At 41.7% G+C, this 22068-nt stretch overlaps 1 protein-coding gene across 1 annotated transcript; it reads left to right on the forward strand.

Moving 5' to 3' along the window:
- Window positions 1–462: 462 nt before the first annotated feature.
- Window positions 463–12198, forward strand: LOC136702008 (cytochrome P450 2K1-like). Its single transcript, XM_066676818.1, has 9 exons — window positions 463–669; window positions 2566–2728; window positions 3032–3181; window positions 8576–8736; window positions 10147–10326; window positions 10626–10767; window positions 11170–11354; window positions 11455–11596; window positions 12008–12198. Exons 1-9 carry the CDS (start codon window positions 463–465, stop codon window positions 12196–12198), a joined length of 1521 nt encoding a protein of 506 aa, XP_066532915.1.
- The last annotated feature ends 9870 nt before the right edge of the window (window positions 12199–22068 follow it).

A 22068-nucleotide genomic window follows, 5' to 3' on the forward strand; every position in this document is an offset into this window, starting at 1 on the left:
TTTTACCCCTCAGCTTGATATTAAACTCCCTGCTCTAACTGCAAACATTTTTTTTTTCTTTGGGAGTTACATAATGATGTTACTCATCATTCATCTTGTTTCAACAAAACTTTTTTGAATGAAGGTCACTTTTTTAGACATGGAATCTACACAAAAGTAGATTTTGAGACTTCCATAAACTCAACCTCATTCTTGCAGTTTCCAGTTTGTTGTACTGACCCCACAGATGCAACAATGCAATGACACTTTCTGCTAAAAAAGGTCATTGTTCATTTGGCACAAGTTTTTTCCTGTTGTCCTAGTGTTGATCAAAGCCCCACCCCACTTCCCCACTAGACCCCTACCCCTCCCTGATCTCTTAAAAATGGTTCAGAGGGCATTTTAGTTCCTTATATCCCACTTGTGGCCCGAGTTGTCGGCTGATATCCTCATTCTGTGAACAACACTTCAGACTATTTTGTGATGGCTGTGGTGGAGGAGCTTCTTCATATTACCAGCAGAAGTGCATTGCTTGGTATTTTGTTGATGCTTCTGTCTATTCTTTACTTCTTTTCCTCTAGCTCCAGGTCCCAGAAAAAAGAGAAGGAACCTCCTGGGCCAAAGCCACTGCCAATCCTGGGAAACCTTCTGGATCTTGACCTCAAGAGACCCCACCTCAGCCTCCTGTCGGTGAGTGTTTTCTTTTACGTTTTGCCCCACGACCTGGTTTTCCTGGGACTGATCTCTTTTTCTGTCCCGGAAAAATAATCATCCTTCTTAAGACACCTATTGTCCCAGTTTTTTGTGAAAACACACTTCCATTCACATATTCATTCACCTTTTAATAAACATGTATTCTGGTGTTGCATCAGTGTTGTCTTCCTCGCACCTACATAGGCGTGGGGTGCTGGTCTCTGTGTTGCTGTAGTGGAGGGATGCTTTTATTTGATTGATTGTTATGTAGGTTTGAAAAACGTAGTGAAAATGCATTGTCCTGGTTTTCCACTAACTTGGATGTGGCCACCCTACTTCTTTATCACACTCACTTTGGGTAGGGGCTTTATCTTTCTAATAAACATGGCCAAAAGTTTAACACCTGCTCTTAAACATCATTTCTGAAATGGTATTAATAGGAAGTTTGTTCTCTGATTTGATGGCATTCAGTCACAAGAGGATTCATGAGGATAGTTAGAGAAGTTGGGTTAATTTTGGATTAGAAACTCTTTTAATTGACCATCCCAGAGCCTGGCTCTGAATAAGGTGACAGTTTAATGTTTTCTGTGGAAATCACACAAGCTGTGCATACAAAGCCTCATTGACTGTATTTTTGACTGTTGAGCAGATTTTATTTAAACAAGCTGAGCAGGATATAGTGTGTTTCGTGGGTCAGAAAACTTTCAATTCCAACTATAAGCTTCCAACTATAGCTTCTACTCCCCAACATTGGGGAGTAGAAGCTATTTTATTTTATTTTTTTTACATTTGTAGTACACTACATGGGAAGAAGGGTGAAATTTGAGATTCAGCAAAAATCAGTGAGTAGTCAGTTAGCCAAAGTCTAACCGGTACTGTCTTTATATTTACAAAATAAATGCTGACACCACTGTTATCTTAGTGACCCCTGTTCAATCATTAGTTTGGGCATGAACTGAGCTGAAAAGCCTGGTGGCTTATTAATCACACGTTTGGGAATTTGAGTTAGAGTGTAACAGTATGAGCTAACATTAACTTTTGTCATCTACTTATCTCCAGTTTCCATTTCAAAATGAAGAACAGGAGAGAGCTGTGCAAAGTAAAGCAAGAATTAGTAAAGAAAGAAGAAAACTGAGAAATACCTTGTGGATCCTCTATGCCTTGCCCCTCTGCCTTGTACTGTGCGTGAGTTTTGACTGAAGTGGGTATGGCTCATTCTCATGTAAAGGAGCAGTAACTGAAATAGGTCTTGTTTAGACAGAGACTGGTGCCGTGTCAGTTGATCTTTGTGGTATTTTGACCAAAGGACTTCTCAGACATTTATTTAAGACAAGGGAAGTGTGTGAAAAATGGGGTGTAGGGTAATGTCACCATTTAAACGAGCCCCCACTTTCAGGTAACATTATTTCAGCACACTGGAGAAGTGTAGACTGGCTTGTAACAGTGGAAAAATTATTATAGTGTAAATCACAGGCATGTTTAGCCCCTTGAATTGAATCATATCACCTGTTAAAATAATAATAATAATAACGGAAATCTGTCTCTGAAAAGACTAATAACTGTTAATGCCACTTCATCAAGGCGATACATTTATATGGATCTATTTTATTAGTTAAAATTGCTCCAAAAAATGTAAACTTTTGTGTGAGGTTCAGCGCACAGCATTGGCTCAATACGTTACTGTAATATGAACTTTGCTCATAAGTTCAGAAATAGTAAAATATTTAATGCATTTTACATGAATTTACAGTAATTATGATACCCCATATCTGCACTCACAACTCTGAATAGAGCTCCTGGATAACAGAATCCTTGATGACAACACACATTCCTCTAAGATTTGTAAAAAATAAGATATAATAAAAGTGACTGTAGATCTGTTTCTGTTTGCAGATGTCAAAACAATATGGATCTGTATTCACTGTGCATTTTGGTCCAAGAAAAGTGGTGGTTTTGGCAGGATATCAAACCATCAAACAGGCCCTGGTGAACCGTGCAGAGGAATTTAAAAACAGAGACATTAACACTACATTCTCTGACTACAACCAAGGATATGGTAAAAGAGTCAAATCTGTAATAAATATCTGTATTTTACAGATCATTGCTGATACATAAATGAATATGAAACAGACTTGATTTTCCTTGTTTGGTATTTTTCATTCTGATGATGTAGCCATTAGCAACATGTAGCATTGAATGAATGATTATGTCCTTACACAAGCCTAGTTTTATTCTGGATCTGCAGACAAACTAGATATAGCTCATAAAAAGAAATTATATGAAAAATAATGTTGCTTTATTTGCTACAAAAAATAATACAGATCTACGAGACAGTTTTTCATTTTCTGATCAACTGCAGGAATTTCATTTTGCAACGGGAAGAACTGGAAAACTATGAGACGCTTTACTCTCTCCACTCTTCGAGACCTTGGGATGGGCAAGAAAGGGAGCGAGGAGAAAATCATAGAGGAGACACATTACTTAAGAGAAGTGTTTGAACAGTTTAAAGGTAACATCATATCACAAAATTTATTGCAGTTTTTGTCAGCACAAAAACATAGAATTTCATCTCAATTACAATTACATTGATCACGTCTAACGAGTGTAATGCACATGTTTTGAACCAATATAATATCAGTGTCATGTTTTATGGCACAGACAGCTATTTAAACTAACGATGTAGGGTTAGGATTGGTGGTAGGGTGACGCCGAGTGTTGAGATAAAGTTTAGCTGAGGTTAGTGTTAGGTTTTGGGTTAGTGTTAGAATTAGGAATAAGTTAAAATCGTATTGGTGGTGCAGCAGGTAGTGTCTCTGTCACAGCTCCAGGGACCTGGAGGTTGTGGGTTCGAGATCTGCTCCGGGTGACTGTCTGTGAGGAGTGTGGTGTGTTCTCCCTGTGTCTGCGTGGGTTTCCTCTGGGTGACTGTCTGTGAGGAGTGTGGTAAATGAACATGAATGAACATTAAGAACATTAGTGTATCGACATGCACGTGAAAATCTATGTATTTACCTCTGGCACTATAGGGGTGGAAGTGCTGCTGAGTAAGTCCTCAGGATATAGCTCAGGGTGGGACAGTCTAACAGGTGTTAGCAGGAGTTCAGCTGAGTTTTATTAAAGAGCCTAGGTTAATTTTCCAAATTTTATAGTTCTTATGTTTCGCTTATATCACTATACCTCCTGTGTTCTCCCTGTGTCTGCGTTGGTTTCCTCCGGGTGACTGTCTGTGAGGAGTGTGGTGTGTTCTCCCTGTGTCTGCGTGGGTTTCCTCCGGGTGACTGTCTGTGAGGAGTGTGGTGTGTTTTCCCTGTGTCTGCGTGGGTTTCCTCCGGGTGCTCCGGTTTTCATCCCACTGTCCAAAAAGTAAACGGTAGGTGGATTGGTGACTCGTAGGTGTGAGTGTGTGTGTTGCCTTGTGAAGGACTGACGCCCCCTCCAGGGTGTATTCCTGCGTTGCGCCCAATGATTCCAGGTAGGCTCTGGACCCACCGTGACCCTGAACTGGATAAGGGTTACAGATAATGACTGAATGAATTAATAAATAAAATCTAGTTTTGAGTGCAAGGCTATGGTATATGGGGTTAGGATTTAGGCTCATGTTTACATACAGTGGTATCATACATATTTACCATGATACTGGGTTGTAAAAGTCTTTTTAGCGTGTATATATACGGTTTGTTTTGGCAAAATTCTATGACATGTTTGTTTTGTTTGGGGGCAGCTGAGGCCTAGTGGTTAGGGAAATTTACTTGTAAGCGGAAGGTTGCCTGTTTGATCCAGAGCCAGCAGGTCATGACTGAAGTGCCCTTGAGAAAGGCATCTAACCCCCAACTGCTCCCCAGGCGCCGTGGCCTGGGCTGCCCTCCGCTCTGGGCATGTGTGCTCACTGCCCCCTGGTGTGTGTGTGTTTCGCTGCATGGATTGGGTTAAATGTGTGCAACACAGTGATCAATTAAAGTGTTTCTGATGCTGATAATCCATTACTTTCTATATTTAATACAGATGTAGCTTTGTTTGAATTGTGCCGTCAGTGGAGGTGGGAAAACATTACTGTAACAAGCAACCTTTATTTAATGACCTTACCAGGGCCCTAAGCAGAAAGGAGCAAGTGTCTGAAGAGCACCTTCTTTGGGACAGTGTACCCTCACACAAAACTATATCTCACTACACACCAAGCCTCTCAACCACATACAACACGCAACACAATAATCCCTTGCAGAGCATGCTGGGAGCTCCCCAGTGAGCTCCTAAGCTCTTCCCATACTCTGTGTCACCACAGTATCTTACACCACAGTATCTTACTTACTCTTAAAGTCACTGCATCAAAAAGGCAGCACTCATTTATGCTCATCACAATCTATCGTCCTCCTGGCCCTTATACAGAATTTCTTTGTGAATTTGCTGATTTTCTCTCAAGTGTAGTTATCGTATCAGAAAAGGCCTTAATTGTTGGTGATTTCAATATTCACTTTGAGAAGGACCATGATCCACTTAAAATTGCATTTGAATCAATTTTGGATGCGCTAGGGTTCACTCAGAATGTTACTGGGCCCACTCATCAATGCAAACACACATTGGACCTAGTGTTAACACGGGGCATTGAGATAAAGAATCTATCCAATCTCTCGCTACATGAGACCATCTCTGATCACCATCTAATCACATATGAAATAGCGTTAAACTTTGATATTTGTCCACAACCACGCTATATTAGAAAGCGCACTATAACATCCTCAACAGTTAGTGATTTTATCAACAACCTTCCAGACCTTACCACCATTTCTTCTCCAACTCACCCAAATGACCTTGAGCTCATTACAAACAACCTACAACACTTATTGTGTACAAACCTAGATAGTGTTGCACCAGTCAAGACCAAACAATTTAGAGAGAAAAGGCTTGCTCCATGGTACAGTGACAGCACGCGTGCATTAAAACTGGCTGCTCGTAACCATGAACGTAAATGGAGACACACAAAACTAGAATGTTTCCGAATTGCATGGCAGCACAGCCTCACCGACTACAAACATGCCTTATCTAAAGCCAAATCACAGTACATCTCTTCCCTTATAGAAAACAACAAAGACAACCCTAGATTCCTTTTTAGCACTGTATCAAATCTAATTGGAAACAAAAAGGAAATCAACCCCATTGTTCCCTCTGATTTCTGTAGCAATGACTTTATGATGTTTTTTAATGATAAAATTGATTGCATTCGCCTCAAAATCCAAAATCAGTCCAAAGTCACATCGGCTCTCGTAGATGAACCCCCTGCCAGCTCTGAGGTGCACTTAGACTACTTGAATTCTGTCGATGAAAATGACTTGCTTAGTTTAATTAGCTCATCTAAATCAACTACATGCTTACTGGATCCTGTACCAACACAATTATTTAAACAAATTTTACCTAAAGTCATTAGACCATTGCTCACAATAATAAACTCATCCCTCAACATTGGATATGTACCAAAACCTCTGAAACTAGCGGTAATCAAACCAATTATTAAAAAACCCAATCTTGACCCTCTCGTACTCGCAAACTACAGGCCAATATCAAACCTCCCTTTTATTGCTAAGATTCTAAAAAAAGTCGTGTCACAGCAGTTGTGCTCTTATCTACAAAACAATGACATTCATGACATTTTTCAGTCTGGATTTAGACCAAATCACAGCACAGAAACGGCTCTAACAAGAGTAACTAATGACTTACTCCTTTCACATGATAAGGGCTATATATCTATTCTGGTGCTGCTTGACCTTAGTGCAGCATTTGATACCATAGATCATGTGATGCTTCTTGATAGGCTGGAAAATCTGGTAGGAATAAAAGGATCTGCCCTCTCTTGGTTCAGATCTTATTTATCCGATCGTTACCAATTTGTTTATCTGAATAATAAATCCTCTAATCATACTTTAGTTAAATATGGTGTTCCACAAGGATCAGTGCTCGGCCCTGTATTGTTCACACTCTACATGCTGCCACTGGGTCGACTAATCCGTAAGCATGGGATTCAATTCCACTGTTATGCTGATGACACACAACTGTATATATCAGCCAAACCCAATGATGTTGCTTGTCTACATAAAATAACAGAATGATGCAAAACTTTCTCATGTTAAATTCTGATAAAACTGAGGTCTTGTTACTAGGTAAAGATACTCAGATACATTCACTCAGAAATGCTGCTATTGATAATTCAACAGTAAAACACAATGCCATCATTAAAAACTTAGGGGTAGCCTTTGATTCGACTCTCACATTTGATACCCACATATCCAATACAGTCAAAACCGCCTTCTTCCACCTACGCAATATTGCCAAAATTTGGCATATTTTATCATTAAAAGATGCAGAGAAACTAGTGCATTATTTTATAACTTCACGTCTAGACTACTGCAATGCGCTCCTGGCAGGGAGCTCGTGCAAAGCGTTACACAAGCTTCAGTTAGTTCAAAATGCAGCAGCCAGGGTGCTCACTAGAGCTAGAAAATTCGAACATATCACCCCAGTTCTCTCGTCCCTACACTGGCTACCTGTAAAATTTCGCATTGACTATAAAATACTCCTCTTAGCTTATAAATCTCTAAATGGTTTAGGCCCGCAGTATCTTACTGAACTTCTCATACCTTATCGCCCGTCACGTACACTTCGTTCACAGGATGCCCATCTACTCTTTGTTCCTCGCATTAAGAAAAACACAGCAGGAGGAAGAGCCTTTTCTCACAAAGCTCCTCAACTCTGGAATAGCCTTCCGGTTACTGTTCGGGGCTCAGACACACTCTCAATCTTTAAATCTAGATTAAAAACCTACCTTTTCAAACAAGCTTTTGGTTAATCACTCACCTTCAGGTTACTCCTTCTATATTGGTGTTCGGGCTGGTTTTCATATTATCACTGTTCTGTGTTAACCCTGTCATATCACCATAGCTACAGCATTCTTAGTTAGCTGTGTAGTAACCGCCAACACGCTGTCTGTCGCTGGGTTCTCTTGCCTGACCAGTGGAAGCTTTTTTCGCAGGACAAATTTCCCCGTTCTTTACCATGACCCTACTAACCTCTGTGTTTTTATTTGTTCCCTTTGTCTGGCTTTCTTTCTCCTGTCTCTCTCTCATGCTTTGAGATGTCCTGCTGATCTCCAGGTGTTGCCCTGATCCAGCCCCTGTGTCCTGTACAAGATCCTGGCCTTGTCTCATCTACACTATCATGCTTGGCCGTGCTGTTTTATCTCAGATTAACTCTGCACCTAATTTTAACTCACACTGAATCCCTGATCACCTCCTCCTTCATCAGACTCATACATCACTAATATCATCATCCTTACCATTTTCATTTCTACTTCTCCATCATCACTAATATACTACATTTATATTACTATAACCCCTTCATCGGTCATTTCACTTTTACTTCTGTTCTCTGTTGTGTCTCCGGTGTCGACCCGAGGAGGATGGGTTCCCCGTATGAGTCTTGGTTCCTTCCAAGGTTTCTTCCTCGTGTGCTGAGGGAGTTTTTCCTTGCCACTGTTGCCCCTGGCTTGCTCATAGGAGGCTTGGACCCGGATCTCTGTAAAGCTGCTTTGTGACAAGCGCTATATAAATAAAATTTGATTGATTGATTGACAGTATGTTAGAAGGCTCAACAATGTCATAAATATTCGCTCTATTTGTTAGCACTCAGTAATAATAAAAATTATTTTTATAGAACTGACACTGTAACCATATTAGCTACTTTAAGTTAACTGAAACAATACATTTAAATATTTTATATCAAACAAACTTAAAGTGCATACTAATCACACGTTGGTGAATGTATTTCCTTCCAATGTGTAAGGATTAGAAAAGAAGAGAACCAATTAGGGACGCTGTTTAAATGAACAGAGCGTTATTAAATGGTTTCTGTTTTCCAGGAAAACCATTCCGTACTTCAGAGCCGGTCAGCTATGCTGTTTCAAATGTCATCTCAGCCATTGTGTACGGGAGCAGATTTGAATACACTGATCCTGTGTTCGTAGACATGGTTACCCAGGTCAAGGAGAACTTCAGGCTTATTGGCTCAGCTTCTATACAGGTAACCTTCTGAATCTAAACAGAGAACCGATTCTCATTTTTGTTACGTTCTCTCTTTATACATTTCTTATGTATTTAAATTTTATCCTCACTTTAATTTAATTTTAAATCATGATTTTAATTGTGGTTAACTGTTTACCAATTCAGTTTTATTGTATTTTTTTTTTTGCTTTTGTTATAAATGTTATACTTTGTGTATTAAAAAACTCATGTCAAACTTTTATGTTTGAAAGGTGCTATAAAACAAAGACTGTGATGAAGTCAAGTAGGTGTTGAGTCATCACGAGGATTCCTGGACGTATAAAAGCTCCCTGTAAATGAACATTAAGAATATTAGTGTATCGACATGCACGTGAAAATCTATGTATTTACCTCTGGCAATATACGGGTGGAAGTGCTGCTGAGTAAGTCCTCATGTGTGGGCCTGAAGGATCCATGGTTTCCTGGAGGAGAGGAACTCACTTTATGTAAACTTGTAACGAAAGAGAAAAGGTTAAATAAAGTAGATATATACTTACTGATAAAACAGTAAATGTGTGCGTGTGTGTAAATATGTTAAGAGGGGGTTGGTTCTCACTCTTAATTAACTGCACCTGTGTTAATGTTATACCTCAGGATATAGCTCAGGGTGGGACTGAGTTTTGGCTGACAGTCTAACAGGTGTTAGCAGGAGTTCAGCATAGTTTTATTAAAGAGCCTAGGTTAATTTTCCAAATTTTATAGTTCTTATGTTTCGCTTATATCACTATACCTCCTGTGTTCTCCCTGTGTCTGCGTGGGTTTCCTCTGGGTGACTGTCTGTGAGGAGTGTGGTGTGTTCTCTCTGTGTCTGCGTGGGTTTCCTCCGGGTGACTGTCTGTGAGGAGTGTGGTGTGTTCTCCCTGTGTCTGCGTGGGTTTCCTCCGGGTGACTGACTGTGAGGAGTGTGGTGTGTTCTCCCTGTGTCTGCGTGGGTTTCCTCCGGGTGACTGTCTGTGAGGAGTGTGGTGTGTTCTCCCTGTGTCTGCGTGGGTTTCCTCCGGGTGCTCCGGTTTCCTCCCACGGTCCAAAAACACACGTTGGTAGGTGGATTGGTGACTCAAAAGTGTCGTATGTGAACGTTTGTGTCACCCTGAGATGGAATGGCGCCCCCTCCGGGGTGTGTTCCCACCTTGCGCCCAGTGATTCCGTGTAGGTTCTGTACCCACCGTGACCCTGAACTGGATAAGGGTTAGAGACTATACGTCTCAATATTGCTGATGATTTGGAGCATTTCATTAAAAAGCATCAGCACTGGAATTTATTTGGAGGTCATTCCACTGTCCACTGGGGAACTTCAAGTCCACTTCATCGATATTAAACATTAGATAATTATAATTAGAACTCTAGTTGTAATGAAGTTTGTAATAGATGTCCCTGTGTTTACCTTTAGTGGTACAACATGTTTCCATGGCTTCGTCCTTGGCTGAAGAACTGGAAACTGCTGATGAAAAACCGCGGGCAATGCATCAAGGAGGTAACTGGACTTGCGGACAAGCTGCAGGAGACCGTGAACCCTCAGGACTGCAGAGGCTTGGTGGATTATTTTTTTGTACGGCAACAGAAAGAAGAGGTATATGTTTCTTGTGCTGAGAAAAGCTGAGTTAGTGAAGCAGGAGAACTTTTACTTTGTGAATTCTGGACCAAAGGGAGCAGTAAATTTTACATAAAGTAAAATGTAAAAGGGACTTCTAGTTTACATACATTTTAAAACATATTTGAAATGTATCCATTAGTGGGATTTTAACCAGTTATTTACAGATGTATTCATTCATTCATTCATTTTCTGTAAGATCATCATACTTAATAAGGTTTTAGACCCTTCCACTCTGGGTTCCCTGTCTGATGCTCAATTCTCTTTTCCTTCCTCAGGAATCAGGTGACAGAAACCACCTGTTCCATAAAGAGAACCTCATTTACACTGTCGCCAATCTCTTTGGTGCTGGTACAGACACAACTGCTGCAACCCTGTGTTGGGGCTTTCTCCTAATGGCCAAGTATCCTCACGTACAAGGTATTAATAAAGAACACTGAGCCATACTGTACCCCACAGAACACGCAGAGGCAGGCAGGTTTTCTGGTGAGAATCATGTTGTGAATGTTGACCAATGGCTAACAATGAGGGATATATAAAATGAATGTGAATAACACAAAACAAGGACTACACATTGCATCCAAACAACTGAACACCCCAAACGACCACGAGAGTAAGAGTATGCGCACTGGTGCATGATGGAAACCATGAGAGTGGGTGCTGCTCAGCATCTGTAGTGAGGGACATTGCAGTTCATACAAATGTAGGAAGGGAATGTCATGCAGAAATAAAACTGTACCCAGCTGCCATTCTCCCTCTTTGTTGTCAATGAACAGGTTTGGTTTGTGAGCACTGAGAGTCTTGAATGCTTCTTGAATTCAGACCAGGTTCAGAAGGAGATTGACCGGGTGATTGGAGGTCGTCAGGCGAGGATGGAGGACAGGAAGGACCTGCCTTATACTGATGCAGTGATCCATGAAATCCAGAGACTGGCCAATATTTTACCAACAAGTTTACCCCACACCACCACCTGTGACGTTCACTTTCAAGGCTACTTCATCAAGAAGGTTAATGTGTACCGTTAATTATAAATGACTCTACAGTAAACCAGGTCTGAAGTACTTCACTGGTTGATGACTCCGAACTGAAATGGTTTGTTCTCCACAGGGAACTTGTGTGATTCCTCTGCTGACGTCTGTATTGAGGGATGAGAACGAATGGAAGAGCCCCAACATCTTCAACCCAGAGCACTTCCTTGATGAGAAGGGGCAGTTTGTTAAGCGTGACTCGTTTTTGCCCTTTTCTGCAGGTATTGTCTAATTCTTTTTCTCCACTCCTAAATGTTTAAACCATGCTGTTATTGAACAGGTTCATTCAGAATTGGAAAAAGTGTTTGTTTTTAAACATTTTGTTCTTTTTTTTTATCCCTCTTTATTGTAATTTCACAAATGCTGTTCTACTTCATTATTAATGCCACATTTTACTGTTGTATTTACATTGGAATCAGTTTATACCTTGCTAATATCTTGGTTATGGGGTGGACCTTGACTCAGCAAATATGTCCCTTCCCCCAATATCAAACTCACTCCTACTTTTCTAACTGGTGGAACTAGTCCTGGACTAAACTGGGGAACAGACTGCAATGACACTGAAAATCAGCATCGCTAACTGCTATAAATGTGTCCTACTTTAACACTAGACTCCACCCCTCTGCTTTCAGGCCACAGGGTTTGTGTGGGAGAGAGTCTGGCCAAGATGGAGCTCTTCCTTTTCTTCACCTCCTTTCTGCAACACTTCCGCTTCACTCCTCCACCAGGTGTGAGTGAGGAACAGCTGGATCTCACTCCAGCTGTGGGCCTCACACTTAGCCCCTGTCCACATGAGCTGTGTGCAGTTGTCCGCAACACATGAGATGTACACATTCAGGCTGATGTCAGAAGGGGCACCAGAGTGAAGAGGTGCAGAAGAGGTACTGATGCCCTGTATACACCGATCAGTCATAACGTTAAAATGACCTGATTGTTTTTACCAATAGATAGATAACTGAATTGAATTTACAGATGTCCAGTGCGTGTTGAAAGAGAGCAAGATTGTATTTTTATGTTTTTGTGGTGTGTTGAAGGGCAAGAGCTCATGATGAAGTTGGTCTTTCTCCCTCATGCATTAAACTTTTGCAGTCTTGCAAAAGTCGTGTTTGTGTTAATTTGATATTTGTTTATTAGATCAATGTACTGGGGGAAAACATATTCATGCTTTATTTTGTCTCTTGATAAACGTGAAATTCATCTTGAAGCATTTTCTTTGAAGTGGAGGAAATCAGTAAAATAACAAAACCTCACTGTCCATAGAAAAACATGTTTCTTGCATCATTTGAACACAGCAGCTGTCCTTCACATTCGTGAAAATTTCATGATGAATGAACCAATAGAAATGCTTAAAAATTACTTGGGAATAATATCTTTTTACATTGACTTGGATTGACAGTTAATTTTATTTCATTTCTCATTATTCATTTTATGGGGCGTGGCAGAGCAGCAGGTAGTGTCTCTGTTACAGCTCCAGGGTCCTGGAGGTTGTGGGTTCGATTCCCGCTCCGGGTGACTGTCTGTGAGGAGTGTGGTGTGTTCTCCCTGTGTCTGGGTGGGTTTCCTCCGGGTGACTGTCTGTGAGGAGTGTGGTGTGTTCTCCCTGTGTCTGGGTGGGTTTCCTCCGGGTGACTGTCTGTGAGGAGTGTGGTGTGTTCTCCCTGTGTCTGTGTGGGTTTCCTCCGGGTGACTGTCTGTGAGGAGTGTGGTGTGTTCTCCCTGTGTCTGCGTGGGTTTCCTCCGGGTGACTGTCTGTGAGGAGTGTGGTGTGTTCTCCCTGTGTCTGCGTGGGTTTCCTCCGGGTGACTGTCTGTGAGGAGTGTGGTGTGTTCTCCCTGTGTCTGCGTGGGTTTCCTCCGGGTGACTGTCTGTGAGGAGTGTGGTGTGTTCTCCCTGTGTCTGCGTGGGTTTCCTCCGGGTGACTGTCTGTGAGGAGTGTGGTGTGTTCTCTCAGTGTGGGTTTCCTCAGGGTGACTGTCTGTGAGGAGTGTGGTGTGTTCTCTCAGTGTGGGTTTCCTCAGGGTGATTGTCTGTGAGAAGTGTGGTGTGTTCCCTCTGTGTCTGCGTGGGTTTCCTCCAGGTGCTCCGGTTTTCTCCCACAGTCCAAAAGCGCACGTTGGTAGGTGGATTGGCGACTCAAAAGTGTTTGTAAGTGTGTGTGTGTGTTGCCCTGTGAAGGACTGGCGCCCCCTCCAGGGTGTATTCCTGCCTTGCACCCAATGATTCCAGGTAGGCTCTGGACCCACCACGACCCTGAACTGGATAAGGGTTACAGATAATGAATTAATTATTAATTTTTATTTAATTTTTTCATTCTCCTGTAAAGTTACTATTCTGGAGATGCATGTTTTTTTTGGACAGTGAGCCCCACCCATTCTCACTTAAGGTACAACAATATTTCAGCTTTCACCTTTTTAAAGACACTGTGTTCAAACACCCTCACAAAGAAAAATCTGTTTGGGACACTCAAGCACCACCTGAGACCAAACACCAAGACACACTTAGCAACACCATAGCACCCACTTAGTAACAGCGTAGCAACACCTTATCTCAATCACCTAGTGAAAACTTTTTCACCCTAGAGACCACATGACACCAGCCTAGCAACGGGACTCTTCTATATTAGTCTTTAAAGGGCTCATATGATGGAAAATCACCTCCACTCCCTTAAAAAAATAAAAAAAAAGTTAAAAACCCAGGGTGGGTAGTTTTCAATACAGACTCGATAAGAAAATAAATGAAGGTGATGTGACTCATACATGGTCAGAAAATTGGTCTCTGTGGATGTACCCTCAAGCAAACATAGGTATGGAATATAATTGTAACTTATTCTATTATAATTGTGTAAAATAATTAGATTTTAAAGTTGTGTTGATTTCATATGCTCCATGTCATCTATTTTATGTTCTTTTATAATGCCCTGATTAGGGTGAAAATGAGTGAATAACATGACACAAAAATAAACCCGGGTTTGAGCCCCGCTCTGGGTCACTGTCTGTGAGGAGTGTGGTGCCCCACGGGACCCTGGAGCGGTTACAGACAAAAACACAGCTGGGTAAACAAATAAAGCAGGGTTTCAAAGTTAGCGGAGTAAAGTAATCCCAAATGAGAGTTGCCTGTTTATCAGCTAAAGTTGTCTGCTTCCTTGAGAAATCCTGCTTTGCGGAGGTATAACCCCGGAGCAGGCAATGATAATGAAGCCTCTGATTACCTGACTTGGGTGTGTTAGGAACTGGAACACAGTAAAACCCAGGTTCTATGAGATATGGGGGACACTTTACCATCTCCATTGCTCTGGTATGTATGTCTATCAATGATTTCTGTGCATTTACAATTGTACGTCTTTGAGTTCTTAAAAAGCACTATATAAATGTATTATTATTATTAACATCATCATTATCTTCCGCCTTAACGCTTTAAAGAAAATCCACTCTGGGTTCGACGTTCCCATGAGAAGCGAATGGAAACCCAGCATCAGAGAGGAGCAGCTGGAGACCAGCAGATGGCGCCCTTTACTCTTTCATCTCGTCAGCAGCTTCTGTTATGCTTTCCTCACCCAGTTAGTGTAGGACTAATCTTAGTGTGTCTTTCTGATGACTGCAGAAGCTGAATGTGCCAAGTGCTCTTCTGTAACACTCCAGACTGGAAAACGTCTAGATTAGCAGCCACTTACACTTTCACTTTCTAACCGTCAGTCTCAGGGCATGGGTGTGATGATTACAGAAGCCCTGAAGGGCACAGAGAAAAATGTTGAAAGTGTATTACTGAGACTAAGTTCTGTTTTGTTTATATAGTGTGTAGTGTGTTATACACACACTAAAATAACGTTTTAAAAAAGTGTTCTCTGTGCTCGTTTACTGAATGTGTGTTGGCTGTAATGATGTTAATGTTGCTGACTGTACATCTGTTTATACATTATTCACAGAACTGTTATGCGCTGGGACCATGACTACTGCTGGGTGCTCGCTCTGATACGGCTGATACACGTAGCTCTGGAGCGATCACTCATACATAACCAGACATGGTGCTCTACTCTGAAAGTAAACAGTTTATTTCTTAGAGGTAACGGTTCCATTTGAGGATGCAGTAGATGAAGCATTCATAAGGAAGAAGCTGAAGCAAACAGACCTGGCGGCGGAGGTGAGAGAACGTGGGTGGACGGCACATGTTAGACCGGTGTTAGGGGATTTGTAGCCAAATCGGCCACATCCCTGAATCAGGGGCCGGAAACTAAGAGCAGCTGTGAAGGAGTTATCAGGGGTAATTAATTAAAATTCATTACAGTCCAGTTAGAGAAGATTTTCCCAAGCCACGGTCCAAAACATAATGTATAACTTGCATTATAATCCAGTGCCATACCCTGTATATTAAAATAACCCTGTACAGTGGTTAAATATTACTCAAATACAACACAAAATGCAGTTTTAAATGAAGGTTTTTAATATTAATGGAGAAAAATCCAAACCTCCATGGCCCTGTGTGAAAAAGTGTTTGTCCCTAAAGCTAATAACTGGTCAGGCAGCCCTTAGCAGCAACTACTGCAATCAAGCGTTTGTGGAAACTTGCAGTGAGTCTTTCACAGCGCTGTGGAGGAATTTTGGACCACTCATCTTTGTAGAATTGTTGTAATTCACATTGGAGGGTTTTTGAGCATGAACCGCCTTTTTAACGTCATGCCACAGCATCTCAATAGGATTCAGATCCAAAATCTTCACTTTGTTGTTCTTTAGCCATTCAGACGTGGACTGTGGTGTGTTTTGGATCATTGTCCTGCTGCAGAACCCAAGTTCGTTTCAGCTTGAGGTCATGAACAGATGTCCAGACATCCTCCTTCAGGATTTTTTGGTAGACAGTGGAATTCATGGTTCCATTTGTCACAGCAAGTCTTCCAGGTCCTGAAGCAGCAAAACAGCCCCAGACTATCACACTACCACCACCATATTTTACTGTAGGTATGGTGTTCTTTTTCTGAAATGCCGTGTTACTTTTACACTAGATGTAATGAAACACACACCTTTCAAAAAGTTCAACTCTTGTCTCGTCAGTCCACAAAAGTCTTGGGGATCATCCAGATGTTTTCTGGCAAAAGTAAGATGAGCCTTAATGCTCTTTTTGCTCAGCAGTGGTTTTCGTCTTGGCCCTCCGCCATGCAGGTCATTTTTGCCCAGTCTTTTTCTTATGGTGGATTCATGAACACTGACCTTAACTGAGGCCTGCAGTTTGGATGTTGATGTGGGGTCTTTTGTGACCTCTTGGATGAGTCATCGCTGTGCTCTTGTGGTAATTTTGCTCGACCGGCCACTCCTGGGAAGGGTCACCACTGTTCCACGTATTCGCCGTTTGTGGATAACGACGCTCACTGTGGTTCGCTGGAGTCCTAAAACTTTAGGAAAGGCTTTATACCCTTTTCCAGACGGATCTATCTATCGTTACACTTATATAGCACCTTTCTATACACCCAAGGACGCTTTACAATCCACACTGCTCAGAACACTCAATCCACACACACTGGCGAGAAGCGGCAGCCAAACGTGCACAGCGTACTCTCGACCAGGAACAACCGTCCACCTGGAAGACTGCATCTGGCACTAGGGTTTCACCCAGGACAGAGTGCCAATCCATATTTGGGCTCAGACACATTCACTCACACAAACAGACATTCATTCACATACACACTCATTCACTCACACACCAGAACATTTATTAGAGAAGCCAATTCACCTACCCTCCATGTTTTTGGACTGTGGGAGAAAACCGGAGACCCCGGAGGAAACCCACGCAGACACAGGGAGAACATGGAAACTCCACCCAGATGGGACTTGAACCCAAGATGTGGATTAAATGACTGAAGTTACTGTTTGTGTCGGTGAAACCCAAGCTTTGTTGAGGACAGTGTCATAATCCAGTTTTGAGAGTTACTAATGAATGAGGGTGAGTGCCATCCCAAAGGTGTCCCAGAAGAGCTTTTATCATGTCCCTTGGGCTATTTTTACTGGCCCCAGGACAGCGGTACTTGTTGCCCCCTCCTCTCCTTGCATTGTGGGGGACCACGTGTGATGTAGGTGCCCTAACAGTCAGCCCACAGAAACAACTGAAGTTCTTCAGAATTAGTGATGTGTCGGTCGCGAACGAACCGGTTCAAAGAGCCAGCTTTTGTAAGTGAACGATGAGAGCTGGTTCCCGTCTAAGACCGAGCCATTTTTTTCTAAGGCTTGTCATTCAACCAATCAGCGAAGTGTTTTACCACCAAGCGGGGAGGGGAGGGGAGGGGAGGGGTGGGTGGCATTTACCCCCCCCTCCCTGCTTGGTGGTGTGTGCAGTGCTCGCACATGGCAAACACAAACAGGATGAAAGTGAAAAGGGAGAGCCGGAGGGAGAAAAATGACCGAAAGGAAAAGAAGCAGTATTTGGCTGCATTTTAAAAATCATGATAACGCAACGGCAGAATGTCTCATTTGCAAGGCCAAAATATCTTTTCGTGTAGGCTCCACTAACAATCTTCATAGACATTTGAGAACGATACATCCAGCAGTTCATCTAGAAGAAAGGCAGGCCAGCATGCCAACACCTGTTCCAAAACCTGCACCATCAGGTACATGTCAACGAACGGCAACACAGAGCTCCATAAACCGTTTTGTGACAAATACATTGACACCAGCAAGACGAGCCAAAATTGATGAAAAGTTGGCCATAATGATTGCACAAGACTTCCAACCCTTTTAAATTGTAGAGGAGAGGGGAATTAAAGGTTACTCAGAAGCTCTTAATCCAGCCTATGTACTACCAAGCAGAAAGACGCTCTCCCAAAAAATTGTTCCAAGACTGTATGAAAGAGAATATTCAGTACTACAAGAAAGAGTTAAAAAAGCAACAGCTGTATGTCTTACCACTGATCGCTGGACTGCAAGGACCACCACATCATTCATGTCTGTGACATGTCACTTCATTGAAGATTATAAAATGGTGGCATATCTTTTGGACTGCTTTGAGCTAAGTGACTAGGCAGACGAACTGAGACGAGTAGCAAATGAGGGGGACATTGAAAGCAAAGTTGTTTGCTGTGTTACTGACAGTGCAGCAAACATTACAAAAGCTATTAAAATAATGAAATGGACACATCTCCCTTGCCTTGCTCACACCATCATAGTCAGAGAGGCCCTCAAGGTGATGAAGCCAACTATAGATATAGTGAAAGTTATTGTTGAATACTTCCACAAGAGCACAATAGCCACAGAAAAACTTAAATCCACACAGCACCAGATGGGTTTACCTGAACTAAGACTCAAACAAGACTGCATAACAAGGTGGAATTCAACCTTTTATATGCTGAGACGACTTCTGGAGAGCAAAGATGCTGTCATCTCGACCCTGGCCCTCTTGAGTGCCCCAGTTGACGCACCCAGACAAGAAGAATGGGAACTTGTCCAAGAGATGTGCACCATTTTGGAACCCTTCGAGCAAGTCACTGTGGAGATCGGCTCTGAGAGGTAAATTATATATATATATTTTATTATTATTATATTTAATATATACTGTAGTGTGTACATTTTGTGGTGTGTTTACATACAAAATTGGACATAAATGTTTAATACTGAACTGAAAAAACTTGCAATATCAAAATAAGCACAATACAAATGTGAATGTGAAATTATATTGGTAAAATTATTGTTATAAGCTGTGTCATAAGGAATCACTAGATGCAAGACCAACAAATGTAGCAATAGATTGTATTAGATTTAGTAATAATACTAGCCGAATAAGTTTCTAATAAAAAAAATAAACAGAACAATTCTAGATATCACAAAATAAAACAAAGTATAATTTCTCAATTATTGTTTTTACCTTTTTTGTTTCTTTTTCCGTTATGTGACTGCCTCCAAAATGCTTCTACTGTGCAGGGGTCTGCAAAAAATAGCTGCCTACCACCAAACACAAGCAACTAATGAGAGTGTCATTGAGATGGTGGCTGCACTCTGCACCTCTATGGACAGAAGGTTTCACAGAATGGAGTACAACATAGTTCTCTCTGAAGCTACTGTACTGGACCCAAGGTTCAAAAGGCTGGCCTTTAATGACGATAGAGCAGTTGACGAGGCACTGCGTAGAGTAACAGCAGCAGGAACTAGATCCACTTCAGTAAGCACTTTCCAACCAGGCCAACCAGAAGGCCAAGAAGAAGGAGGAGCAAGGGCAGAAGTGGAGCAACAGACATCTGCTGTTTGGAAACGATTTGATGCAAGAGCCACAGAGGACACTGCAAGAAGAGTTCCCTCAGTAGATGCAATGCTGGAAGTACGGTCTTATCTTGAGGAGCCTCTTATTCCAAGAACAGAAGACCCACTGAGCTGGTGGCATTCAAAGGCCTCAGTTTACCCACGGCTAGTCAAGGTGATGGCAGGGCGACTAGGTATTGTAGCGACATCAGTACCCTCTGAAAGAATCTTTTCAAAAACTGGAGAGATAATAACAGAGAGAAGAAACCGAATCGACCCCTCCGAGCTGAGACACTTGGTTTTCCTGAATGCCAAACTGCCTTCCAAAAAATAGTCGAAGAAAATGTTAAATCGGTTAAATGTTTGTTGACAGTTGTGGGTGTTTTAATCACTACCGTTGAATGCTGCTGTTTTGCACTTTGCAGAGTATTTGTTTATTTTATTTCCCAGAAATGGATGATTATTTAATTTATTAAGTTATTTTGTAATATCTACCTTTTAGGTTCTATTGGCTATACTTCAGAGTTTACAATTGAATTGAATGTGTGAGTGCAATCAGTGAGTTATTACAAGACAGCCATAAAAACAATTGGCCATTGCCACACTATTTATTATTTTTAATATTGAACAATAGTATTTTGTCCATATAGCCATGTAAAATGTAGGTAATATTCTTCTGTACCAGTGGAAATAAGTGGTAAAACAAAAAGCCATTTAGGAGCCGAAAGGAGCCAAAAGAGCCGGATCCCCAAAAAGAGCCGGAATTCCCATCACTATTCAGAATAACGTACCTTCCCCTTGGGATAAATAGAGTTCTGTGTATTTATCTATAGTATAATACACTATTAAAAATTCAATCATTAGGGAGTGGTAACATATTTTGACTCGGAATATCAGAGTTTTTTTTCGCCGAGGAAGAACTGACCACAAAATAATCACAATATTCTGTCTGAATTTTGTGAGTCGCTCTGGATAGTGGTGTCTGCTAAATGCTGTAAATGTAAATGCAATAAGAAAATGTGAAAGGGATAAAGTGGTGATATATCAAGTATTCCTCCTGTCTTTCTTCCTCTGTCCTTTTATCCTTTCATCCTCCTTCACTTCCTCTGTACTCCACTCTGCTTTTCTTCTTTACTCTCTCTCTCTTTCTCTAGTGGGGGCTGTGTGTCCGTGGATGAATTGGGTGTGTTGTTTTTTTCCAGTGGTAATTTCAATTGAATTGCTGTGATGGGTTTGTCTTTTGTGTCATATTTCTTGTGTGAGTTCACCATGGTCAGGACCCCCACAGAGCAGGTGTGATTTGGGTGGTGGATCATTCTCAGCGCTGTAGTGACACTGGCGTGTGTTATATTGGTATGAATGGATCAGACACAGCAAGGACGCTAGAGTTTTTAAACTACTGTCCAGTTTCTTAGGTGTTAGACACACCTAAACAATTCCAATAAGATATAGCAAACCAAGTCCAGTCTTTTGATTCCTAACAAAACATGTAATTTCACCAGTGACTGCATGCAATGCAGAGTGACGGAACAGTAGGGCGCGCTGTTGTTGAGGCCCTGAGAGTCCTTGTTGGGGCTTTGAAGACTAAAACTACTGAACTGCCTCCTCAGGAAAGGAGAACAGGTTCAGTCTATAGACAGCACCATGACAACACTCAGCATTTACCCCCCCTTCACTCTCTTCTCCCTCTATCCCTTCTCTGTCTCAGGGGGGCTTTGTTGGGGGCGTCAATCAGCCCCCAAATAAATGCAAAACCTGATGGAGCACAAAGGGCCACAGAGCAAGCCGGACACTGGGCTGGACTCCTCCTATTGTCTAGTGGCTTAAGACATGGGTTTGTGTGTGTGTGCGTGTGTTTACTTTAGTGCGACCACCCAGGACGAGGTGTGTGTGTGTGTGTGTGGGGGGGGGGTGTTCCACACATCCACAGCCACATCACATACAGAGCCCGAGAGTACAAACATAAACTCTAATTAAACAATGGGAAATCAAACCTCTGCTTTTGAAAATTATGCTCCAAAAGAAGCGAAAAATAAGAAGAGGCATCATATTGTAACAAGAACATTGACTTTTATCAAAGAGCTGGAATCATTTATTAAATAATATTAACACTGCTCTGATAAATACAAGTTTTATGGAACATTTATCTGAGTTGTAAAAAACTAGAGCGCTTCTGAACACATGACATCATTCTGCTGTTTCCTTTGCTGTGATTATGGCTAAAACGTCCGTGGCGTCTCAGAGAGTCGCAGCCTGTGCCTGACACACTGTAAGGTCCGGTGTATTTACACTGGCTCTTCAGCACCAACCCTTCAACAAATCTGTTCAGCAAATAACAACAAACACCACAGGCCACAGTCAAGGACACTTTATTTCGCCACATTCAAATAACTGGGACTGAACCTGGACGGGGCAAAAGAAGAGATGTTTCGGTCATGTTTGCTGTTTTGTTTCATTCAGAGCCATGTTTTGACTTCACTGTA

This window comes from Hoplias malabaricus, chromosome 7 (genome assembly GCF_029633855.1).
Source record: "Hoplias malabaricus isolate fHopMal1 chromosome 7, fHopMal1.hap1, whole genome shotgun sequence".
Lineage (NCBI taxonomy): Eukaryota > Metazoa > Chordata > Actinopteri > Characiformes > Erythrinidae > Hoplias > Hoplias malabaricus.